The 27,014-nt window shown below is 42.5% G+C and overlaps 1 protein-coding gene across 1 annotated transcript in view; it reads left to right on the top strand.

The window, feature by feature from the left end:
- Positions 1-25,791, top strand: part of FOXO1 (forkhead box O1) — a 48,962-nt gene extending 23,171 nt beyond the window's left edge. The window contains exons 2-3 of the mRNA XM_079969864.1: positions 18,254-19,609; positions 22,164-25,791. Of these exons, the coding sequence (XP_079825990.1) occupies positions 18,254-19,600 (1,347 nt within the window). The 3' untranslated portion in view covers positions 19,601-19,609; positions 22,164-25,791. The remainder of the gene's footprint in view (positions 1-18,253; positions 19,610-22,163) is intronic.
- Positions 25,792-27,014: the final 1,223 nt, after the last annotated feature.

The following is a 27,014-nucleotide window of genomic DNA, read 5'->3' as shown; positions in this document are numbered from 1 at the left end:
CCAAGGTACATTTCTGCACCTTGAGAGTGTTGCCATCTCCATGAGAAAAGCACAAAGGGCTTTCATTGCTTACGAATTGCTTCTTGCCTTCTTCTGATGACCTTTGGTCTAGTTTGGAGATACTAGAAGAAGCAAGCACCTGCTGTCCTAACTCAGTGGTTCTCAACCTGTGGGATGTTGTTGGACTACAACTCCCATTATCCCTGACCACTGGTCACGCTGGCTAGGAATGATGGGAGTTGTAGTCCAACAACATCTGGGGAACCACAGGTTGAGAACCACTCCCTTCTGGTTGACCTGTTCATCTCTTCCCTCAAATGACTGTGACGCAGATGTTCTGCTACAAAACTAACATCACAATCCTATGTAGGTTGACTCATTAGTAAATCCCATTGAAATTGTAATATATACAGTACAGTACTTACTTTGCATCAAACCTTAACTGATCTTTCTACTTTGACACATAAAATACATCTTTTACAGCTTAGTAAGAATATAAAGTGATATTCTTTAACATATTTCTGAAATTTAAACCCATAAATGCCATAGTTTTATATACACAGTTCCCCTGTGGGTCTTGGTTAGAGCTTTCAGATTGTTCCTCAGAGGCTTTTGCACCCAGAACATATTTTTTTTCAGAGTTAGGTAGGCTTGTCTTATGTCAGGAAAATTCCTGACATGTCCTGGTTTTCAGGTGCAGAAATGGGATTTTTGTCAAACTGTCAGGGAAACCCTGGATGTATGGCAACGTTATGGAAAAAAACAGCAAAAATCAGGTTTGCACCCAAAAAGCAATTCAATTGCTTAACAATTTTTGTTTATTTTTCTTGTTGTTTTAAAAAAAAAAGCTCAACAATTTTGGTGGTTTCCTAAAACTTTGGGGGTGTCAGGAATTTTAATTTTTGAAATGTAGCAACCCTAGGTTTAGACCACCTTTTTATCTTCCAGCAAGGCAGGGTAGTAATGAGTTGCTGTTTCTCAGGGTGTCTCTGTCGCAATCACTTGGGGGAAGAGCTGAAAATATAAATCAGAAGGGAGGGGCCAGGTCAAAGCAGAACAGATGCAGGCTGCTTTTTATCTCCAGTCTAGATCAAAGGTCACCAGAAGGCAGAGCAGTACAGTGGTACCTCGGGTTACAGACGCTTCAGGTTACAGACGCTTCAGGTTACAGACTCCGCTAACCCAGAAATAGTACCTCGGGTTAAGAACTTTGCTTCAGGATGAGAACAGAAATTGCGCGGCAGCAGCGGGAGGCCCCATTAGCTAAAGTGGTGCTTCAGGTTAAGAACAATTTCAGGTTAAGAACGGACCTCCAGAACGAATTAAGTACTTAACCCGAGGTACCACTGTAATTCACAGTCCGTGGAGGCTCTGTATGCTCCCCTCATGAAGAAGGCAGGACCCTCAGGGTACAGAAATGCATCTTGAATTTGTGGGTTGTATATGTCAGAATTATCATTCTCTAATGCCATGGATTACCTTACAAAAACAAATATTTTAAATCATTGCATTTATTCTAAAAGAGTAACTCACAAGAGGGTTTTTTTGTTCCTCCAAATTTCTAATTTTCATTTGAGAAAAGTCCTTAAAAACGAAATTTCCTCCCCTGAAATTTTCCATTTTCCATTTTCCTTTTTTTTTTTTTTTTTTGCCCAGGCCCCTCCATCTCTCCTCCTTTCCCATTTTTTTACCTCACTCATCAAAATATATTTTTAAATTTAAGGCCTAGCATTTCCCCCTCCCAAGTAACTTTCTAGACTGAGCATGAACGGTCAGATGACTACCTTTGCTAAAGCAGTTCCGTGTTATCTTTTCTGACTGTTTTACACTCAAGTTTTAGGGAATTTTTTAGTAGGTTAATTTCGAAGCTAACGAAGACATTTAGAAAGGTCATGTAGGAATGCAGAAGGAGGATTGCCTAGTTAAATGCTTCCCTCATATTAAAAAAACCCAAAAACCAATTCACTGTCTATGTGATGGCCAAACTTGGCCCTCCAGCTGTTTTGGGACTACAATTCCCATCACCCCCTGACCACTGGTCCTGTTAGCTAGGGATGATGGGAGTTGTAGTCCCAAAACAGCTGGAGGGCCAAGTTTAGCCTTTTGTTAAGCTGGTAGGAGGGTCTCCTGTTCCTTAGTCCTGAAGCAGCTTGTGAATGACACTAAGGGGACATATCATTTAGGAGCAGAAACCAACTGCATTACAGAAAGCATACAATTCACGAAGGAAATATGTTCTGTATATGCTCAGGGACACACTGCCCTTGAGTCCATTTTTGAAAAATTTCGTTAACCTTGGAAAAACTCTGCACATACTCAGGAGCCTTCATCCATATAATTATTGTACTTGATCTCTCTTTGTTCTAAAAGACCTTGTAATGTTTGACTGGTCAGATAAACCTATTTTTTGCTCTACTTTCTCCTGCTTGCAACTTCGTATTACATGAAGGTTATTATAATTTTTTTAAGAACTGTATTCCTCATGGTTTGAAATTCAGTGTATTATTGTTCTTAAGACTCAAAGAACAGGCAAAGAAAATACAATAGAAAAAAATAGTTCAAGAAATCGGTAATGGTAACTTTGAAAGCTAAAATGTTAGCTTCTGTAGGGGGGATACTAGTACAATTCACGAGACTATAGGTCTGTTATTTGCTTATATTATATATGCAAGAGTAATATGCATGGTTGACTGAACAAGGTGAACGTTGGGGTCTTTGACATGGAACAGGAAGCAGATGGAAGATAATTAATGGCCTGTTTAAAGGGTGACTGACTTTGGAACACCTGTTTTCCTAATTTTAAACCTATTTTGTACAGATTGCCACAGATCTCATTGTTGCCATAATGCTGCATGTGTGTGTGTGTGTGTGTGTGTGTGTGTGAGAGAGAGAGAGAGAGAGAGAGAGAGAGAGAGAGTGTGATGGCAGAATTAAGTGTTTTGCTGTTTTATCTGAAGTTTACAAATTTAGTGGAAACAAGTACTCAAATAGTGCTTTCATTTTTTCTTAAAATAGTGGAGAAACCCACTGGTAGATGCCCTACCTGCTTCGTGGCTCCTGTGATCACCTCTGTCAGTAGGATAAAAGATGGCATCTATCCTTCACCTTGACCACTGGGAGGAGCGTAGGGAAAATAAACACTATGGTGCACCTGTAGCAGCAAAATCGGGTGCCTTTATCTGTCCCACCTGCAGTAAAACATTTCTCTCCCCTATCAGTCTCTACAGCCACAACCGGTGCTGTAATTCTCCAACGGTTTTGACTTTATTGTCTCTGGAGACAGATGGATGGCAGAACACGCAACACATCCTGCACCTCGTTGGTGCGAAAAGGGAAATGGTGTCCCTGAAGTCAACTATTTTGTACTGGTTATTAGTGAAGTTAACTCTCTAGTCTAGGCAACCAGCCGGCTACCTTGGCTTTCCTCAGTGTAGCACCTTCATTTTGATCTAGTGCCACCTTCGCAAAAAGAAGAGGTGCCAGCAGGCAGGCTGGTGCATGTGTGAGCTCAAAGACCCAACCATAATATGCACTGTCCCTAGAGCAGCTCTGTGTCCTTCGGAAGAACTCTCTGGTTGCTGCAGTTTGCCCCCTAAACCTGCATATTTGTCTGAGGGTCTCCAGGTGGTTTTGGACTACGGTTCCCATCATCCCTAACTACTGCCCCTGCTAGCTAGGGATGATGGGAGTTGTAGTCCAAAAACAGCTGGAAAACCCAGGTTTGGGAAACCCTGCTCTAGACCAGTGTTTCCCAAACTTGGGTCTCCAGCGGTTTTTGGACTACAATTCCCATCACCCCTGACCACTAGTCTTGCTAGCTAGGGATGATGGGAGTTGTAGTCCAAAAGCAGCTGAAGACCCAAGTCTGCTCTAGACCAGTGTTTCCCAACCTTGGGTCTCCAGCTGCTGTTGGATTACAATTCCCATCATCCCTGACCATTGCTCTTGCTAGCAAGGGATGATGGGAGTTGTAGTCCAAAACCAGCTGAAGACCCAAGTTTGGGAAACACTGCTCTAGACTATGCAGGGTTTTCCAAACTATGTTTCCTTCACTTGCCCATGGACAAGAGGAGCTTCTGCCTGGCAAGATGTTTTGTGTGTCTCGCTTACATAGTCAGAGTGCTCCATGTGTTTAATCTTACTTTAGGAAGACTCTCAGTGAAAGAGGTTTAGACCACCTTTTCCTGTTGACAAACATGCAGTACTTTTAATAGAAAAATAAGCTGGTTTCGACGGCTTGCACTTCTGGTGTACTGTTACCTCATTTTTAAAGGGCACAGACCACCTGAACTTCTAGTGTGACTACTAGAAGACAGTAAGAGCTGTTCGACAGTGGAATTTGCTGCCAAGGAGTGTGGTGGAGTCTCCTTCTTTGGAGGTCTTTAAGCAGAGGCTTGACAACCATATGTCAGGAGTGCTCTGATGGTGTTTCCTGCTTGGCAAGGGGTTGGACTCGATGGCCCTTGTGGTCTCTTCCAACTCTATGATTCTATGATTCTATACTGAGCCTACATGTTAGCTTAATATCAGCAACTTCAAAGTCTATTTCTTTTCATCCTCTGAAGAACTTCATTTTTAGAAAATGGCCAAGGCAAAACCCATCAGTCAGTGACTGAACTTGGATTTCAAACAGTGTCTCCATATTCCTCCTAATTTGGAAAAAGCTGTTCATCTTTCCAACTCCTTGGCCATGCAAAATTGGTAGATAATACTAGTTCACAAATGTTTTGTGACCATGACTGTTCCTGTGTCCTAGTATAGTTTTCTGTTTTCCCAAAGTTTGATTGTACTTTCTCATATGGTACTAAAACCTGATAGTATCCAGTTTATCATATATAAAGTATTAAATTGTCTTATTGTGCTGTTGACACAACTTATGGATATCACTACAGCTACTAGCAATGATTGTTGGTGCTGTTGATCAATTTGCAGGAAAACTCATGGAAAACAGCTGATATTCCTAGATCGGTTAAGATATTTGTGAGCAACATGGGCTCAAATCTGCTCGGTGCTGGGAGTCAACTACAGGCAATAAAAGACACTGTACTGTGCTCAGAAAATTTGGACATGGTCACTACTGATTAGAGCATTGGGCTAGAGCATGGGAAGGCAAACTAAGGCCTGGGGGCCGGATCCGGCTCAGTCACCTTCTAAATCCGGCCCGTGGACGGTCCGGGAATCAGTGTGTTTTTACATGAGTAGAATGTGTCCTTTTATTTAAAATGCATCTCCGGGTTATTTGTGGGGCATAGGAATTTGTTCATTCCCCCCCCCCCAATATAGTCTGGCCCCTCACAAGGTCTGAGGGACATTGGATCGGCCCCCGGCTGAAAAAGTTTGCTGACCCCTGGGCTAGAGTCAGGCTAATAACTTGTGAGTTCTCTAGAACAGGCATAGGCAACCTCAGCCCTCCAGATGTTTTGGGACTACATTTCCCATCACCCCTGAGCACTGGTCCTGTTAGCTAGGGATCATGGGAGTTGTAGTCCCAAAAACATGTGGAGGGCCGAGGTTGCCTATGCCTGCTCTAGAATCTTTCATGTCCACTGAGGTGTATTAGATTACAAAGCAAGAGTTCCTGCTAAGGATCTCTCCATTAGTTGAGACCAGTGCTTTTTTCGGCGGGGATGCAGGGGGATGCATACGCCTAAACATTTTGTGAATCTTTCTACTTTTGTCCATTTACTGTACTTATTTTTCCTGATTCAAACTATAAAACGGTGATTTCTTGAGTCAAAATGAGAGTACCCCTAAACATTTTTTAAAGAAAAAAAAGCACTGGTTGAGACCTTAACTAACCTGTTAGCACAGTCTTTACTTGTGTGTAGACGTGCTTAGGATTGAAGCCTTTGTCTGTGCTCTTGCTTTATAGGTCTACTAAGGGTTAGATCCTAGTCTAATATTGTTTACTGAAATCCCACCAGGATCTTAGCTGGTCTACTGTGGGCTGCAGTCTGCCTTCTGTCCACCCCAGTGGAAAAAATTGATACTACTAATTTCCTTTTGGCTGCCTGGAAAGAAATTGTGGCTAGGCAGACAATAACTTGAAGGAACAAAAATAAACATTTTGAAGCAGAAAATGTATTGCCTGCCAAATGAATTATAAAGAAGTGAAAACTGGAGGAAATCTTTTTTTAAAAAAATGAAAAAGGCCACAAATAACTTTTTAAAAAGCAGAATTGTACTCTTAAAGCTTGATGCACTGGTGGGGTGTCATATTTTAAAGTAAGCAGGTTAAAAGTACTCATAATGCGCTGTTTTATCAGCAATGAAATAAACGCTTTGTGTAAAATAACAGTTGGAAACTACTAATGCTGTATAGAATTATATAGTCTTGTATACACTGCATTGATAAATTCCTAGAGGCAACTTGCAAGCCTTTTGATCTTAGTTGCTGCCTATCCCATTCATATACTTTAAGCTAGTTTTTGTGGTACTGCAGGAAGCCTTCAAAGTCAGCTCTGAGCTCCGTGGAGGATGGGTGGGATAAAAATGAAGCAGACACTGTCTTTCTCATTATAGTATGTGTAGTGTGTGTGTGTGTGTGTGTGTCTCCCCCCCCCCCCCAGTGTTAGTAGTACAGTACTGGAATTTTTTGAGAACAACTCATCCTGTGACGGGAAGGGACGACGGGGGAGTTAGTGTGAAAAAGGGTGCCTCTTCCAGTGTCATTTCCAGTGTGTCATGCCATTATAGCGTGCCTCCATTGAAAACAATGGAGGTTCTTGGCCCATGGCCCATCAGAAAGGACTGCTGCATTCCTGTTTTATGACTCTGGCGTTGCAGGAAATACTGAATAGCAACAAAGCCTGGGCTAAAGTAGTCTAAGATGTTTTATTTGTCAACGTTAGAAAGGATAGAGTTCTTCTACAAGTGGCATTTTCAAAGTGTTTACATAGGCTAGGATGATAATCAGACACCAAGCTTCTGTAGCCCTGTGTAACCAATGGCTTCCTTGATCCCTGATCCTCTTAATACCTGCAGTTTTAGTATGCTGCTCATTGTAAATGTAAATATTATAAAAAGGTAAACTCGGTTTGTGTGTTTAGTGTGTAAACTGGTGAGGGGTGTGTTATAGAGCGGGTGATGTACAGTATTTCACAAGCTGCCCTAGCTTCCTGTCCTTTTTCAGGCAAGTTTGGAAGTGACTGTGTTTCACCTATAAAATCTGTGATAGCCCAGAGATCTCCCACCCCAAAGAAGAAAAGGCCATTGATAAAATCAGTTGAAACCACTTTATTGGCTGCTCTCTGTATTGCTTGTCAGAATAATAAGAGCATGTCGTAGTGGGTAATTGTGGAATTCCCTTTGCATAGAAATCCTGTATCTTCCAGAAGCACCTTAGAGTTGTGGGTGGTGTTTAGCTACTGGATAGAGTTAAGTAAAGAGATCTGTGAAGCATACGAGTTTAGTTGATCAGTCTGTTAATTTGGCATATGAGTAAAAAAAATTCTAAAGCAAGAACTATACTCGCAGGTGTATATAGTAGGTATCACCTTAGAAGAACATTCCCTCATGTGGGAGAGGATGGAGAATCCCTCTTTAAGATATATATGTTGCCCAATTAATCAGGGGTACTATAAGGGACGTGGGTGGCGCTGTGGGTTAAACCACAGAGCCTAGGACTTGCCGATCAAAAGGTCGGTGGTTCAAATCCCCGTGACGGGGTGAGCTCTATCCCTGCTCCTGCCAACTTAGCAGTTCGAAAGCACGTCAAAGTGCAAGTAGATAAATAGATACCGCTCTGGTGGGAAGGTAAATGGCGTTTCCGTGCGCTGCTCTGGTTCGCCAGAAGCGGCTTAGTCATGCTGGCCACATGACCCGGAAGCTGTACGCTGGCTCCCTTGGCCAATAAAGCGAGATGAGCACTTGAACCCCAGAGTCAATCACGACTGGACCTAATGGTCAGGGGTCCCTTTACCATCAGACTGAGTTGCTTTAAATAGTTCTTTTTCTTAAAAAAGAAAAGTGAACTAACATTGCTGTGTTACTTACTGAGAACAGTCACAGTGGGTTTGTTACAATATTTTATACCATTCAATTCCAGGTATGATTTTCTTTCTAAATGGCTTGGGTCATTTGAGCCTCCCCATGCTTGATAACCTCTGGCTAGCATGTTGCACTTTCCAGTGTTCCACTTTTTGCAGGAGGTGAAAATATTGTGTGGTGCAGAGTGAGATTTTTCCAGAGGAAGCTGTTCTACTAAGAGGCCCACTTACAAATTATCTCTGGGAGTGTAGATAACTGTTTTGCACGTTTTGCAGGCCATTGGTATTCTCTACACCAACATTCATCCCCCAACCTGGTGCTCTCTAGAAGTTTTGGGCAGCCACTGCCATAAATCCTAACCATTGACTATGCAAGTGTGATGGCTGGGATTCGGACTCGGAGGCTGAACCTGAGGAATCTCAGCCTGCACAGGAGTCTGCGCCTCCAGAACCAGCTGAGCTGGGGCTGGGGCTTGAGCCTGAAGGGTCCTCACCTGTGCCGGATCCTCAGGTGCAGGCATCAGCTGAGTCTGCTCTGGCTCCTGAGGTGATGGAGGACCCGTTGCCTGCAGGTGCTCCACTCTCAGCCCCGTCAGAGGAAGCTGAGGTTGCCTCTGGGTCCGGTAACCCTCCAGCCTCTCCTGAGCTGCAGAGGCTCAGGGCAGAGAGGCGGAGGGAACTAAGTTCCCGCAGGAGGAGTGCTTGCCTCCAGGCCAGGAGAGGCGAGTCACCTGTGGACCGGGGCCGCCCTGTGCCTCGGGGCAGATAAAAGCCAAGCCAGCCCCAGTCCCAGGTTGCGGGAGCAACATTGTTGGTAGCCTGTTCCTGCCTGCACCCTGTCCTGCTCTTCTGCCAGAGTTCCTGACTTCACCCGACTCCCTGCCTTGGACCCCGCTTCAGCTTTGACGGACAGCCTCCATACCGCACCCTCAACCTCGGACTGGACTTGGACCTTGCTGCACAGTTAAACCTCGGGACCAGCACAGCAAGCTAGGGCAGGTTGGAGTTGCTGTCCAAAACACCTGGACAACACCAGGTTGTTGATTGTTGTTGAGTATAGACTAACAGCAAGAGACTTTCCCAGCCCTATCTGGAGATGCCAGGGATTGAACTTGGAACCGTGTGCTACCTCTGAGCAATGGGCCACTTTTCTCTCTCATTCCACACCAAGTTATAAAACTTCAGTACTGCTGAGCTTTCAATTTTTAGCTTTGTTTGCTTTTAGTCTTTTTTTAAAAGCCTTTTTATGTTATACAGCTTGAGCTTTGGTAAAAAAAAAACCTTTTGCAATGCAATCCAATAAATGTAGAATTGGAAGTAAGTCCCATTGAGCTCAATGTGTTTTTCTCCCAAGTAAGTTGGTTTAGAAATGGCAACCTTAGCTACTTCCTGGTGTTGAATACATTTCCATTGCTGCTTTTTAATTCTCCAAGGCCTTTTGCTTTATTTTAAATCTATTTTACGTTTCATTTTCATTTGAAGTGCCTGGGTAGAAAAATCACTGCAGACATTTTAAAAATGAAATAAAAACTGTAGAACAGAGCTTTCAAAAACTTTTCATATTGGTGACACACTTTTTAGACATGCATCATTTCACAGTAATTCAGTTTTACTAACTCCTTTCCAGCCCCGGGAGGAGAGCAGGGATTGTTCTTGTGACACACCTGCACACTGCAGCCGACACATTAACATGTCGCCACACAGAGTTTGGAAAGCTCTGCTGTAGAACCTCTTCTGACAATGCAATGTGCAGTATAGATGTAGAATAAACAAACCTCCCTACAGTTCTATTCTCTTGTAATTTCTAATTGCTCCAAATACTGCGATAAATAGGACAGAATAATAAAGAATGAGGCAGGCGTTCAACTAATCAGAGATGCAGTTCATAACTGACTTTAGAAGTATTAGACTAATTAGAGGGGTGCTCTTTAAAGGCATTCTTGGAGACCTTACTGTAATGAGTCTAAAATCTTAATTTTCTTAACTTTGGAGTACCTTTCTGGAAACTTTTTACTGTGCCCTATATATTGTAAATAACAAAGCGAAAGAAAATTACTTACAAAATCCTGGCATATAGTGCTATAAAGAAACAGAAAGTTTGTAAAATGTGTGTTTCAAAGTCAGTATATCCAGTATAACCCGGAATTAACAAAACTGACAACAAAGCCTGTGGTTCAGCTCGTCAATTAGAATTATTCCAAAACAATACAAAAAGGATGACTAAAATGGAGAATGAGTATGCCTGCCTTCTCAGACATTAAAACTTACTGTTAGCTGGAGGACTTTCCACCTCTTTAAAAATGACTCGCAGTCCTAATACTAATTCTTCTTTGATACATTATTTGAACATAAATGCTAGTATCAAGCTTTGTACTTGATAGTGTATATATTGAACAGCTGAAGTCCTATTATCCCTTTTAAGATCCACATTTAATGACAACATATCGCAGAGATGGAGAACTTCATAACCTTCCAGATGTTGCTAGACTACAGCAGTCAGTCAGTTTGGGCCGCTGGTTATCTGGCTAGGGATGAAGAGATTTGGAATGCAGCACATCTGGAGGGCCAGAGGTTGCCTCTCCCTTCTCGAAATTGTCATTAATCCCATATCTTCCAAGGTGATTTCCTACCTTCCTCATTGCTGCATTAGCAGTAGCAGAACCTTCTCTGCAGCAATCTGTAGTAGTTTGCTGCAGCTGTAGGCCATATCTTTTTTCATATATTTCTTTTCTGTTTTTGGAGCAACATTTGTTCATTTCATTTCTTCAGTGTGTCTTTCTTCCCAACTGCCTACACGCCCTTGGCGCAGGAGCCTGACATGAGAAAGTGCTGATTTTGGGACGGGAAGGCAACACTACACCCACAGAGAGCTATGACAGCTGCCACCTCCGTCTATATGAGGAACACAATACTCTTGCCCTCTTTGCTTGTGGTTCACCAAGCGGGAGAGGTGCGACAGATACGTCACTTCATCTGTCTGCTTTTACCAAACATTACCAGGAGACACGAAGTGGTGGCAGCCAGGTTTTTTTTACGTAATGTGTAGTTTGGCCAAAAGTGATTTATGGTAAGGTAAGACTGAGTTTTCTCTCCCCTGGTTGTGTAGCTGCCCAATGAGCCACATTGAGGCCAAAGTAAATGCACTTAACTCCCATCCAAAGGCATTGCACTGCTTAGGTTAAGCCGAATGCCCTCTTCTCTACTTGAAATGACATATTGGAGTATTCCTTATAATGTTTGACTTTGTGTCTGAGGTAATGGAAAGGTTGAGGACACTGTGCCTTATTGATTTATCTGTCCTATAACTGTGTCTGGGGAATAAGCTTCTTCTTGGCTGTTGGAATATTTTGATAACTGCTGATCATATTTTTTTAAAAATCACTAGTCCATGAAATAAGTAGATTAGCTACTGGTTTCCTTAAGACTTGAAAGTAAAGTAAAATTGCAGTAAAAATGAAGCCATTGTTCATACTATAAGTGTATTCTGTGCACAAAATTATACAATTAAAATTCAAGTAACTTTTACTCAGAGTAGACCCCTTGAAATTAATGAACTTGATGAGGTGTTTGTCCACATGTTGTCTTGTCCCACTCTTTTCCCCTGGATTGCCACTTGTTCCGATCTAAAAAGCAGATTTTCCCTTGGAAAGGAATGGGGCAAGGTGAAAACCACTTGGATCCATGCTTTCTAGGTATGGCACAAGTGGAATTATGGATGAGCCCATATTCATTGATTTCAGTAGGTCTACTCTTGAGTAGAACTTAATCGAATACCACCCCAAGTTCTCTGTCTAATACACAGTTGCCTGCTTACATGTTTTGGGGTAGCAGGGAAATTCTTTTGGCGGCTGTGTGGTTGGACAGATAAGTCTGGAGAGATTAGGATGCCTGGGGCAGCGGATAATAGCATTTGGATCCTGGAGCCACATGGAACCAATGTGTGCACCTGCCAAAGCGTTTCCAGCTGAAGTTCACAAAATTTGGATCCCAAATTACTAACCACTGCAAAGCTTTTTTAAAAAATGGATGAAGTTGTTATACACACTGGAAAGAAGACACTGGCCAATGGAATTAGTCGTGAGATTCACAAGTAAATTCAAACTATGGTTTAGCATTGCAAGGATGAGTCTAGGACAGTGCTAGGTACTTAAAGGACTCTGGGCACAGGGCCATGACACATCTAATGTATATGTGCAGATGTCTTTGGGTAGACATCTAAGGTGATGGATGGCAGGAGATCTGGGCTCCAGTGCAAAAGACCCATGGCTTGGCCATGCCCCAGCAGCTACCCTGGATGAGGGACAGAGATAGGAAACTCTTGCTTCCATTTTAGATTAGCTGCAGTTTGGGGTTGTGTCCGAATCACAAACTGTAGTTCATCTTAGCTACAGTTTGAAACAAGCCAGCTTCATAAGCAACAGCTGAGGTATGCTTTCAGCCCCTTCCTTACTGGGGAGTGGAGGGCGAGCCTGAGGCTTGCCTAGGTTCATTCTTGTAATGCTACAGCAAAATGGTCTCCTAGGTGTTGTTGGTGCCAGCCAGAATGGCCAGGGGACCAAGGATGGTGGAAGCTGCAGCCCAGCAAAATCTGGAGGGTCACAGATTAGCCATTCCTGTGCTAAACAGTGGCTTAGTGTTGCATCCGAAACAGCTCTTTGAGTCTTTCCCCCCCTCCTTGAAGTAAAACTTGAACTTATTTTCAGAATAGGCAGTTAAATGTTTAAAATCCAGCACTATTCACTATGAGCAGAATCTTTCTAGACACAAAGCAGCTGACAAATGGCGGCCTCTAGATCTTGTGACTGTACTCACTTGTCCCGCTGTTGAGTTTCAGTGTTTTACAGTGTAGTGTTGTCATGTTGTCCGCTTTTGGCAAAGCTTAATAGACACAACATGTTTGACTATGCTACAATTTTTTTTTCAATGTTTACCCCGTCTTTCACACTCCCCCCCCCCCGGCAAAGTAGTAAATTATCCTTACTTTAATCTCTCCTGGCTGCGTGAAAAACAGGAATTTATGTAACAGGCACTCTGCTACAAACCTTTTCCTGTTTGGAACTTTGTTGTTGTCGTTGGCAGAATTTGGAGATGGCTTTGCTACTCCATAAGTGACCTTGAATGTCCTCGGTATAAGAATACTAGACTGTAACTTTTCTGATGACTAAGGAAGTCTGAAGCTTCTTTCTGTAAAATCCTAAACGCTTCCATGAACAGATAGGTTTGAAGTTCTGTATAGACATGTATGCGCACGAGAACCCTTGTTTTCATCATAAACACTTAAACACTGGAGTAAGTATGCAAAATTTTAAAACAGCACTCTTATTTATTTTTAATCAGTGGGTTTTACTGCTTTCTTGTGAATTCTTTTAGGGTAGAATAGCAGTGGCCTTAATTCTGAGCAAACAGCCAAGATAAAACGTTACATTCCAAAGAGTTTTCCAGGCTGCATGCTATATGCATCCTGGGTATTCTACAGCAGTTACCTAATCCGTGGCTCCTTCAGGTGTTTTAGACTACAGTTCCCATCATTCCTGCCTTCTGGCCATGCTGCCTAGAGCTGATGGGTGTTGGAGTTCAACAGCATCTGGACTCCAGGTCAGCTGCTCCTTTTCTAAGGAACAAACTAGACATGTTGAGCAATCTGCACATCTTAAGAACATGTTTGCACCTTTGCATATAAAGCAATAATGGGTGTGTGTATTTCTCACACATGAAGGAGCATGTTGTCATGTGAACTGAAACCCGATCCCTCTCTCTTCCTTACCTTGCTGTGCTCTGTTGCTTTTAATCAGATTTTCCCCAATTGAGCTCCAAAGACAGCAATAAGAAAACTGCTTAAACCAACTAACTGTAGTTGGAGGAAGGTAGGAAAGGGGGGTTGGGGTTGCTCCCCTTCCCAGGGAACTCCTTTTTGTGGGCAAAGCATGCACCTCCACACACATACCTGCTTCATATGCAAACACGCTTAAGATACCCATCTATTTGGATCCTTAACCTATGTGTTTTGCAGTTTGCACTTTAGTAAAAACAAAGGTACTGTTTGTTTGTTTTTGTTATCAGACAGGATATACATTTTATAAACAAAAGTTTTCTCTAGCTGCTTACAGGCAGAGAAACACAATTATAGAAAAAACCATGCATAACTGTAACATTTTAAATGCAGAATAAAAAGCACCAAAAATAAAACATAGCAGCATCAAAACTTTCCAGTGTTGGACACTAAAAACATAATTATCCTTAATATCTTTTAAAGTTTATAAGCTTCAAAAATAAAAATGTTTTCACCCGGCTCTATAAACACGAAAGTGTCAGGTGAGTCTCTTGAAGGAGAGCAGTCTGGAGTGCCACTACTGGAAAGGCTCACTTCTTTGTAGCCATCTGCTGAACCTCATTAGGCGGGGAAACCTGAAGAATGGCTTCCAAAGAAGATCTCAAATCTGGGTTAGTAGGTCCAGGAGGAGGTGATCCTTTAGGTAACCTGATCCTATGCTGTCAGTTGCTTCTAGAGGTTGGGCCCGGCACGTTTTTGGGCCAAAACAGTGTCATTGAATCAGAGCAGATGTGGCTTAAGATGTAAAAGTCTATTTTACTTTTGAGAACACTGGATGCTTGCTTCACTGCTTTTGCTTGGGAGCGAACACCTCCAACTCAGTATCCTTCCCTACCTCTTAATGTCGCATATGCCTAGTCTTCTTCCTGGATGGGTTGACTTCCAGCAGGTGGATTATTCAGGGGAGCACCTGCTGGATGCGACCATCATGATCCTGTACAAGCATATATAGTCCTCCACTAGTGGTTTTTGCCACTAGTACTTTTTGAAGCAGACAGAGCTTGTTCTCCAACTATGCTCATGCAAGAAGAGTGTTTGGCCAGCAGTGTCTATTGATGAAAAGCTTGATGCCCAGATTCTTGGATACTTGTGCTGTTTTTCAGTGGTAGTTAAATCTTGTATTCACTGGCTGCTCCTTTGGGATATACAGTTGCTGCTTAATGCAGGTGCTTTTTGCTGAGGTATATGCAATAGATGGTTTTTGCCATCAATGCTCTTGTGTCTTGGACTCCCAGTTCAGAGGCACTGTGAGGTCTTCAACCTGTTTCCCATGGGAATCTGCTTCCATGCTTGTTGTGCAGGATGTGTTGTCCTTGCTTTACAGCTGCCTTGCTTTCATTTCAGCAGTTCCTTTTATATTGCAAGGATGTGCCTTTATATTCTTCCTGTATTACTTCTTCTTTCTCTCACTTGGTGGTTTCATGGTACACGCTGCCTTTGAAGAATAAATAACAATAATAGTAAATAAACAAATAACACAATTTACAATAGGAAGAATAGGGTGGGTCCTTAAAAAATCTCTGCTGCCAAAGGCCAGGGCAAAGAGGTGTGTCTTCAGCATATTACAATGAGATTTGGGGCCGAGGTTGTTTAAGGCTAATGTGGGTACCTTGAAAAGCTACCAGACAGGTGTGAGTTTGGGTCTTCAGGCCAGAGCTATAGTTGCATGGACTCCTTGCAATATTGTGGGTCTAGTGATTAGTGTTCTTATCCATTTTTTCATGTTGATACTGAGGGTTAAGCACAGCTGTTGTCTTGGTGATTTTGTAGGCAGTTTAGAGGAGAAATACAAATTTGCTGGAAATAGGTATACTAAGCAGAGGCTTATCAAACAGGGCAAAGATGGCTGCAATACACATTGTCTGTCCTCCATTAACACACACCACAGGAGAAGTTCCCAACACTCTGTTCAGCAGGCCGGCCAGGGGCCTCTGGAATGCATGCACACCCCACCAAGCTTTTAACGATATAATAATGAGATTAAGCTTCCTGGCAAACCTACTGCTTGGCTTCACCAAGACCTAAAGAAGGAAAACACCAAATCCACTGGCCCTTGCACTCATTAAGGTAAAGAACTTCCTCCCAAAGGGTGTTCACGCATCTTTGCACTTGGTTCCCATGGCAGGAATGAGAAAGTTGCCCTAGCACTGTCAATTCATTTTCCTTCCTTTGTTTTAGGGGGAAATATCCTCCCACATATTGCCGAGCCTAGAACAGGAATCTCCAGCTAGAACTCTCTCCTCCCCCAGTTTCCCCTCACCTCCTCAATGTGTGTTATTTTTCATTGGTTTTGAAAGGATTCCAAGGGAGTTTGTAGCTTGTCAATGCTTGTGTTTCCTGTTTCACTGCATTCACCCGGGAATATTTTGCATGATGCAAGGCTCAGGAGGGGACCTTGGTCTTCCCTTCATCCCCCTTCACTGCTTTTTTTGTGTGCTCTTTTTGACAACAATCTACACCTTGTTATCTAAGAGCCAGCGTGTCTATAAAGAACAATCCAAACACCTCTGTGGTCCTGGTGCAAAGGACGGCAGTCCAGATTCAAATCAGGCCCCTACGGAAGAGGCACAATCTGCCCCCTTTGCCTTGGGAAAGGTTATATTTGTGCTTTGGTTCCTATCTCCAGTTCTGCTTCCTTTCTTGCCTCTCTTAACTTGCCAAGCAAGTTAGCTACACAATTTCAGGCAAAACATTACTTGTATTTGACTCCCTCCTCTAACCCAGTGTTTGTCTGCATGTCTGTCTGCCATCTACAATTGTCCCATATTCTTATATTTCACTAGCTCCTCTCTCCAGCTTTCGTTGATCTCTCACATTCTGCTCTATCTCTCAGCCATCCTCATCTCCTTCCTGTCCTCTCTATTGACCCGACTGAACAATTCCCAGACAATTCCAAATGATCTGTATATTTTTGGTAATAAACCACAAATTCAGTTTTTCTAAACTCTGTTGTTCCAATGCTAATTTTCTCTCTTGGAAAGCAAAGGATTGGGGCATGTTTCACTGCTACTCTTGGTTAGCAATCTCAACACTTATTCCTTGGGTAGCAGTATACTGACTCTGTCCTTGTTGTCTATTTTAATCAACTGAAAATTTACTTTTTTTGACATTGTTTGGAACCCTGTTTAATTGGTAGGGGAAACCTTGATCAGTGGAGCTGCAAATTAAGGATCCTTTTTAAAGGCCATTTGGTTATCTTTATATATAATGCATTGAGGTGGTTTTTTAAAAAACTTATGGGGTCCCTTGCAACTCTATAGAGTTCTATGATTATAATTTGTGTAAAGTTCATTGTCCATATAAGGTGTTAGTAAATTCACTCATACTGTGTGCTTTGCAGCAGTTTTTCTGAGGCACTTGCTCTGAAATTTATTGCTTACTTGTACACTATGACTTTTGAGAATAATGGCTTGGATAAAGGGGTTACTGTTTGTTGGGCCAACATTTAGCACTTTTAAGCTCTCTGAACAAAATAATGAAATGGTGTGCATGCTCAGACTTTGGTTTGCTCTGAGAACAGCCAGGGATGATTGGACAGATATTATTATTGGATTACAGATTTTTCTTGAGGTGGCTTTGAGGTTAGGGTTTTAAAACCTTTAAGAACAAAACAGCAGTGGTAAATAGAACACCTTTCCTTGAATTATATTTCAAAGTAAAGAACAGGTAACTTTCTTTAAAAGTCCATTTTGGCAATGGTAGATACACATTTCCACAATACTGGATCTTGGCACAAAGAAAGTATAAGTTGTTAGGCATTCAAATTCCAAGGATAGATAGAAGCAACTAATGAGGTTGAAAAACAGAAGACCCTGGGGGGTCCCTTCCAACTCTACAATTCTATGAAAACATTTCTATGTGTACAAGCCTTCCTTAAACAGGGAACGGTTCACAGCAGAGATGTCGAAGTCTTTCCCCATTTTACTTAATCTTCCTAATTAATACCCATTGTTTTTAAGTGTTTTTTATGTACGTAAATTTGTTTTTTCTTTTACTTTTTGTAGTATGAGATTGTAAATTCTTTGTATAAGTGTGTAATTTAAATTAAATAAAGATTTATTTATTTTTTTAAAAAAGAGTGGAATCCCAATATACTACTAAAGGCAATCATTCCGACAGTGCAAAGATGTTTCCTTGTACAATGGAACACTCTCCTCCCCCTGATGCCCCCAACCTATTCTACTTCAGATTTGGAGAGCACAATTGGGGAAACCCATTGTACAAGCAGAAATTCTTGCATTGGCTGGACTTATTAGTAGAATACCGCCCCAAAAGAGCGATTGTGTCTACTACATGGCGATAAGTGAACTCTTGCATTGGGAAATGGGATTTCAATAGTTTTCATGCATTTGATGAAATGGCTTTCTAATTGAAGAAAAATACCAGAGATAAGCGTGACTCACCTTTTTTCTTGCAACTTTTTTCTCCTTCCCAGAATTCAATTCGTCACAACCTCTCACTGCACAGCAAGTTTATCAGAGTACAGAATGAAGGAACAGGAAAAAGCTCTTGGTGGATGCTCAATCCAGAAGGAGGCAAAAGTGGCAAGTCGCCCAGGAGAAGGGCCGCATCCATGGACAACAGCAGCAAGTTTGCCAAAAGCAGAGGTAGAGCTGCAAAGAAAAAAGCAGCTCTTCAGGCCGGTCAAGAGGGAAATTGTGACAGTCCAGGCGCACAGTTCTCAAAATGGCCCGCAAGCCCCAGCTCTCACAGTAATGATGACTTTGATAATAACTGGAGCACTTTTAGACCTAGAACCAGCTCAAATGCTAGTACAATCAGTGGGAGGCTTTCTCCAATTGTTCCAGAGCAAGATGATCTTGGAGAAGCAGATGTACACGCCATGGTCTACCCTCCATCCACAACCAAAATGGCTTCAACTCTCCCAAGCCTTTCTGAGATGAGTAGCTCAGAAAACATGGAGAACCTCCTGGATAACCTCAATCTTTTATCTCCTAACACCTCCCTGACCGGATCAACCCAGTCTCCACCCACTACCATGATGCAGCAGTCTCCCGGTTATTCATATACTTCATCCAACACAAGTATAGGTTCGCCCAGTGCCGACTACAGGAAATACAGTTATGCTCAGCCTAGCATGAACTCCTTGTCGCAGATACCTATGCAAGCTCTTCAAGATAGTAAACCAAGCTATGGAAACCTCAGCCAATATAACTGCCCAGTAGGACTTCTGAAGGAGTTGCTTACTTCTGACTCACCTCCGCACAATGAGATCTTGGCATCTGTAGATACTCATGTTTCCCAGCCTAGTGGCCGAGTGCTGGGACAGAATGTATTGATGGCCACTAACTCGGCAATATCACCCTATGGCAGCCAACAGGCCCATAACAAACTAATTTCCCCCAGTGCCCACCCACACCAGGGACATGTCCAACAAACACCAGCAGTTAACAGCCATACCTTGTCTCTCACACTTAGCACTGTGTCTCACGCATCGAGTTTAAATCGTTCCTCTGCCGCGAAAAACTCAGTACAAGTGCCTATGAGCCACCCAATGCAGGTGAACAGCATAAACCCTTACACCACTGTGAACAGCTGCAATGGCTATGGAAGACTGGGAATCGTCTCTTTCCATCAGGAGAAGCTTCCCAGTGACTTAGATGACATGTCGATTGAACGATTGGACTGTGATATGGAGTCAATAATTCGGAATGAGCTCATGGATGGGGAAACATTAGATTTTAACTTTGACAGTGTGTTGCCTAACCAAAGCTTGTCGCATGGCGTAAAGACAACAACACACAGCTGGGTTTCTGGATAAGGTTGGAAGGTTGGTTCTTTTTTATTTATACATACATGGTTATCAGTTCCTGACTCTAAAAGGATGCTCCTGTACCTTCAGCAGGTGTATGGCAGGACAGAATTCAGGAGGTGTGACTTCTTCCGTTATAATCTTGTGCTAATGGGAGAAGCTATGCATACAGTAAAAGGACGCAGGTGGCGCTGTGGGTAAAACCTCAGTGCCTAGGACTTGCTGATCGTAAGGTCGGCGGTTCGAATCCCCGCGGCGGGGTGAGCTCCCATCGTTCGGTCCCAGCTCCTGCCCACCTAGCAGTTCAAAAGCACCCCTAAGTGCAAGTACAGTGGTGCCCCACAAGACGAATGCATCGCAAGACGGAAAACTCGCTAGACGAAAGAGTTTTCTGTTTTGGAGGTGCTTCGCAAAACGAATTTCCTATGGGCTTGCTTCGCAAGACAAAAATGTCTTGCGAGTTCCTGCGGGGTTTTTTTCCTCCCTCCCCCCTTTTCTAAGCCGCTAAGCTGCTTATCCGCTAAGCCGATAAGCCGCTAAAAGCCGCTAATAGCGCTAATCCGCTAAGCCGCCAATGGGCTTTCTTCGCAAGACAAAAAAACCGCTAGATGAAGAGACTCCCGGAACGGATTCTTTTCATCTTGCGAGGCACCACTGTAGATAAATAGGTACCGCTTTATAGCGGGAAGGTAAACGGCGTTTCCGTGTGCGGCGCTGGTGCTGGCTCGCCAGTTGCAGCTTCGTCACGCTGGCCACGTGACCCGGAAGTGTTTTCGGACGGCGCCGGCTCCCGGCCTCTTGAGCGAGATGAGCGCGCAACCCTAGAGTCGGTCACGACTGGCCCGTACGGGCAGGGGTACCTTTACCTTTTATGCATACTGTACACTTCTTTGTCATGAAGGTGCAGTGAGGCGGAATGAGAAGTTTTCCAGTGCTATTTCTTTCCATGGGGAAAAAATCCTTTTCATGAGTTCATTAGTAACAGTAAGCGGGTGGCAAGATTGGTAGTGTCAAAACCTTCGTTTTCATGTACTAAACAGAAGTAAAATAAACATGCTAAATCTCTAGGGCATCAGAAATATTCTCTGCAAACTGACAAATTTCCAGTCTGAATTACCCTAACTGCCATAGAAGAAACATTTCCAATTCAAAATTGGAATGAAATGGGAAGATAATACACCAATGATAATAAGCAATAATTTGTAGTGTTAGGGATAAGTTCTAGAAGGGAAAGTTTGACACAGTACTTTACCTTGTTGTTGAAAGATGGGGTATGATTTTATAAAACAAAGAAAGGTGTTTTTGAAGAGTAATTAAGAGATGAAATGCTGATTCATGTGATATAATAAAAAAGATTCAGGGAAGTTAATTGAAACTGGAAATCAGAGATAGCCATAGTAGAGTTGTGAAGGCAAAGGTCTTATTTAGATTACAGTGTCTTGCTCTTTATTCTTAACTTTTTAAAAATGAAAAAATGAAATGGGCTGTTCTACACAAGCTGATTCATGAAATCAGGTTGTGTAGAACAAGCTACCACCTTAGGTCGAACCCCACAGTTTGTAGGTGTCCAAGAGATAAACTACGATTTGTGAGGCTGGTCACTATGTCAAAGGAGGAGGTTTTTCAAAGGGCATCATATAGTTATCAGGTGGCAAATTGTCATGTAACTCAGTTTAAATTTGTGCTCTTTAAAATCTGCTGAGACTATTATGCTAAGAGTGAACTTACACCCAATCCCTCTGAGGTATGAATTCCTCAATGTTCTCAATTAAAGTTTGTGACCCCAAAGCACCTCAATTTACAATTGAGTCATGCTTTATATCAGTAGAGTGTAAATGAGAAGTATGAAGTGTAGCTTAACAAGGGCGTTGAAATGTAAAGATGATCAAAGCTAAGACATGCATGGACTATCATATGGGAATTAAAAGCTTGCAAATGTGCCTGCAGTCATGCATTAAGGTATTCGCCCAGGAATGGTCCTTTCCAGAAAAGTCCTTTGAAAGACCAACAAATTCTACAACATTTTATTTAACATGGATTTGCCAATATTATACTGAAATTGGCTCACATTTATAAAAACACTGATGTGTTCCATAAAGCAGTGGACTCTTTTGTTTCTTAGGTATTTGGATACCACGCGGGTGGCGCTGTGGGTAAAAGCCTCAGCGCCTAGGGCTTGCCGATCGAAAGGTCGGCGGTTCGAATCCCCGCGGCGGGGTGCGCTCCCGCTGCTTGGTCCCAGCGCCTGCCAACCTAGCAGTTCGAAAGCACCCCCGGGTGCAAGTAGATAAATAGGGACCACTTACTGGTGGGAAGGTAAACGGCGTTTCCGTGTGCTGCGCTGGCTCGCCAGATGCAGCTTTGTCACGCTGGCCACGTGACCCGGAAGTGTCTCCGGACAGCGCTGGCCCCCGGCCTCTTGAGTGAGATGGGCGCACAACCCCAGAGTCTGTCAAGACTGGCCCCTACGGGCAGGGGTACCTTTACCTTTACTTTATATGCCTTCTTGTCTTGCATGCTGAATGTTTTTCTTTGCTTTCCATCATCGTGTATTTTCTTTCCATTATCCTAGGCTGCAATTTAAAGTATACTTCAGACATCTCTGACCACAGGAAGTGAACAAGGAAGTCCAAAGATGTCCTTCAACCTCTTTGCTTTTTCTTTTTGTATTTTATTTTCTCTTGTCAGACTTGGCAGCAGATACATTTTTCCTGTACAGGATGTTTGCAAGATACTTGCATATTATTTGCTGCTATTGATAAGAAATGTGCCATTGGAAATGTCTTTATTTGGAAGTGCCAAACTCACTACAGTGTCGTAGGAACGAAGAAAATACTTGTGCATCATGTTTTGCATTGACCCAAGAAAAGGTTAAAGCTTTTAATACTGTGATAGTTTTAAACCTTCATAACTTTCACCCCATATATCTTTTGATCTGATGAACTCATAGAGAGCTGCAGACAGCCGGATTAACTGCCTTAAGTGTATTAAAATTGTACATTTTGTATGAGAACACATCGTGGAATATGATCTAACCAAAGTTGTTGGCCATTTGGACTTCCAAATCAGAGAGCAGATTGAAAGCTTTGCTTTGTCGCCTATGTGTTTGATTATGTAGATTTATTGTGGGGCTGACTTCCTGATTGATTTCAATTTTATTGATCAACTTTAATTTTTGTAATAGGCATATAGATATTTTTCTTACATCTCTACTTTGTTATATGAGCTCCTTAAAAACTTGCAGAATCCAAGATGCCTAATAACATTCATAACATTTTGTATACAGTATTTTAACTAGATTAGGGGGGATTTATATTAGCACTGTGTAAGATTTCTAAAGAGAAGACATTTAGGTGTAATTTTTGGTGGGAAGTGGTTTCCTGGCACAAAGGTGATCTATTGGTCTATAAATACAGAAAACCTCTATTTCTTATATTAACACTGACTACCCCAAAGTGTTAAGTGTTGTTAAATGGTTTGTATATTCATATACTCATTTTTGTATTTATTTTACTAGAGTTTTATAATGTTTGTAACTCCAGGAGCAAAAACTTCTCAGCTTAATGTCGCTCTAGCAATCCATTTTTAGTTTCACTTGTTCTTAATTGTAGGGTCTGCCATTTCTTTTTCCATTGCCTCCTCTTCTTATTTATTCAAAGAGCCAGAAGCGGCTTTATATTACATTATGGTATAAGACCACATCTTGCAGGAAAGAACCTCAGCGACTAACTTTGCAGTCTCAAATCAGAGAAATAACAATCGCTTTAGGTGGTGTTTCCTCAGAGCCCTCACAGTTTACTCTCTTGGAAGGGGGTTTAGGAGAGCAAGTTTACAACATAGAGGCAAGTAATTATATAGAATATAAAAATTGTGAGCTATTGTTTTGGTGGCACCTTGGCATACCAACGTCATTGGGTATCAACCGCCTTTCGTTGGTCAGAGAAGATGGGAGCTGGAGCTCTGTAACACCTAGCCAGCCATTGTGTCCCTGTTTCAGAATTAGATAAGTTTTGTGGAATAATTTGATGTTTTTTAAGAGAGTGAGGGGTGATGAGCATGTGCCATAAACCATCCATGTGGAGGTTAGGGTACAGTCCCCAAGGTGCCTTTCAACATGTTTACTGGGTGGCACTGTGGGTTAAACCACAGAGCCTAGGGCTTGCCGATCAGAAGGTCAGCGGTTCGAATCCCCGCAACGGGGTGAGCTCCTGTTGCTCTGTCCCAGCTCCTGCCAACCTAGCAGCTCGAAAGCATGTCAAAGTGCAAGTAGATTAATAGGTACCGCTCCGGCGGGAAGGTAAACAGCATTTCAGTGCGCTGCTCTGGTTCGCCAGAAGCAGCTTAGTCATGCTGGCCACATGACCTGGAAGCTGTACACCAGCTCCCTCGGCCAATAAAACGAGATGAGCGCCGCAACCCCAGAGTTGGTCACATTCTGGACCTAATGGTCAGGGGTCCCTTTGGTGGTCAAAACCTGCTTTTGGCCACGAAGCATGCGCTTCCTTGCCCTTAGCCTCTCTCAGCTTCTCTTTCCCAAGGAACGCCAGTGAGACTTAAGTGTCCCTTCAAAACATTTAATATATCATATAATATATACCTAGGAGGGGAGCGGGGAGGTCAAAGAAAAAGACATTCCTGAGCTTAGTTAAACATTCATCCGTCTCATCCAGTCTTTAGCTCAGTTTTCCCTACACACAGTTTAGCATATCCCTGAAAGCCTGTACAGTGGTGCCTCACAAAACGAAAAGAATCCGTTCCGCGAGTCTCTTCGTCTTGCGGTTTTTTCGTCTTGCGAAGCAACCCTATTATTAGCGGCAAAGCGGCTATTAGCGGCTTAGAGACTTAGAAAGGGTGGGGAGCGGAAAAAATCGCAAGACTCGCAAGACGTTTTCGTCTTGCGAAGCAAGCCCATAGAGAAATTCGTCTTGCGAAGCGCCTCGAAAAACGGAAAACCCTTTCGTCTAGCGGGTTTTTCGTCTTGCGAGGCATTCGTCTTGCGGGGCACCACTGTACTGTACTTTGACACCCAAAACGCTAAGAGTCTGCTGAATCAGGCCAGTGGCTCAAATAACTCAGCATCCTGTTCTCCCAGTGGCCAACCAGTTGTTTATGAGAAGCCTGAAAGTGGGACCTGGGTGCAACAGCGCTCTCCCCACACTTGCGATTCCCAATTACGTGGCCTAGTAAATCTGCTAAGTAGTTTCTAGGGAATCAAAACATTAACGAAGGCGTGGTATAATGCAACAAATCATGTAACCGCGGATTGAATATGCTTCTCCATAGATCTTAATTTCTATAGTACTTTAGATTTTAAAATGTAAATGATGGCTTTGTGACTGTGTGGATCTTTAATATATACCAAGCAGCCTTGTTTGGGGCTTTTCACACCTCTGTTAGTCTGTGAGAAATGTATTCTGCAACAGAACTGCTCTGATTCTGTAATATATTGTTTGTGTGTTATATTAATTACCTGCATTACTGAGACCTCGGCTTAGATAAACTGACAAAGTTGACTAAAATGGTAATCAGATGTATTCTTGAATGCTGACAGTTCAACAGAGCATCCCTAAGGAAAAGGAGAAAAGATGATTAAAGTGGACCAGTTCCTTTACAGTCTTACAGCACAGTTCTGCACAAATCTGCTTGGAGGTACGTCTTTGGGACTTACTTCCATGGCGGTGTGTGTGAGGATTGCAACCTTAAGTTTGCACTTGATCAGTAACTGGATTGGTGTTATTTTGTTAAAATATTTTCAGTTTGCATTATGAAATGTTCAGGCTTGTTAATTTAAAATTAATTTTTAAGTAAGGTAATTTTTCTTTTGTATTTTGTAATTACTAAAAGTAATACTGTGGTTCATGCAAGCAAAAAATAAATATGTAACTGCATTCAAACGGGACTTTTGTTATAGAGGAGCATCTCCCTCGTTCTGCTCTCCCCCACTTTTTACATAAGCAGCACTGCTGACATGAAAATACTTGCATGCTGTTTGTGTGAATTGTAAGAATATGGAGGATTCTCACTGCTATATGCTGCAGAATTTCGTTTGGATATTTGTAGGGGGGGGGAAGTGCCTGATGTTTGGAAAAACATAAAATAATCCTTTGTACAAAGCCATAAATGTGTATATATATTGCTTTAATTGTGTTGTCTTTCATATGAAGACTTGTATGCTGATAAAGGATTCTGCTTCTTTGTTACTTGTGCAAACCCTTCTAATTTATCTCTACTGCAATCCTGTGAGGTGGCTTATTTTTGTATGGTGTCTTGGGCATCTTTCATTGGCAAAGTGACCTAATTTATTTTATAAAGACAGGTAATTCATATTTTTGTTTATATATGTGTAGCTGAAGGGACTTGCTAAAGGCTATGCAGTAAGTCAATAGCTACTTTATTTTTCAGCCCAGATCTCCCACATTTCAATCCAACATTGCATTCACTGAATCAAACTTAAGATCGTTCGTGTTCCTCTTTCTCTCACGACCCTCCACATTTCTTTCCTTTTTCTCTATATGAGACATTTAGTACCCCAATGCAAAGGCCTGGAAATCTGTAGAAATCTAGATTTAAAACAGTACAACTGTGCCACAGTCAGTTAGCTCAGCTGGCATGATGTATTCCAAATGTGGAATCTAGATATGCATTGTTTTTGGATGCCTTTATTTCAGAAAGCTCCACCACTTAAGCCAGCAGGAACTATTGTTGGACTTAGAAAAATGAAATCACTAAAGAGAAACAAGCCACGCAATTCAGATGAAACCAGCCACTCCAACATACCACAGTTTGCATATGAACGTGCCACAAGCTATAGCTCCTTCCCTGCTCCTTTTGTGTGTTTGGCTGCAGAGGAGACTACCTCACTTCTTAAACCAGTTTCCTATGACATCCACTATTAAAAATCTGCTTAAATTATAGCAGGCATAGGCAAACTCGGCCCTCCAGATGTTTTGGGACTACAACTCCCATCATCTCTAGCTAACAGGACCAGTGGTCAGGGATGATGGGAGCTGTAGTCCCAAAACATCTGGAGGGCCGAGTTTGCCTATGCCTGCATTAGAGTTTAAGAAACTAGGAAGTCTCTGTATAAAGACGAGGAGAGAAGCTGGAGGCAGCCGAGCTTGTGATAATTTGATAGTGTGCAAAATATGGTTGTTGGGAGTAGTTTGTTATGGCAACAACAAGGCCATATGGTTCAGTACCTCTCAAGTTGGAGAATTCTGGATTCTGTTCTTCAGAATAGTGTTTTGCTGCTATTCATGTTGAGGTATTGGGGAATCAAGCTAGGTAGGAGCCCGTTTGGGTGATTCCACACGGCTGGCGTTTTCACAAAGGGAAACCAGCTGTGTGCGTGCAGTGGGGTAGCAAGCAGACAGCTAAGCTGAGCAGAGACACAAGCCACACTTGCCGACACAAATTCCATGGA

This window comes from Podarcis cretensis, assembly GCF_951804945.1.
Source record: "Podarcis cretensis genome assembly, chromosome: 3".
NCBI classification, from domain to species: domain Eukaryota; kingdom Metazoa; phylum Chordata; class Lepidosauria; order Squamata; family Lacertidae; genus Podarcis; species Podarcis cretensis.
The sequence above is the reverse complement of the archived record's forward strand: the minus strand, read 5'-3'. Positions and strand labels throughout refer to the sequence as shown.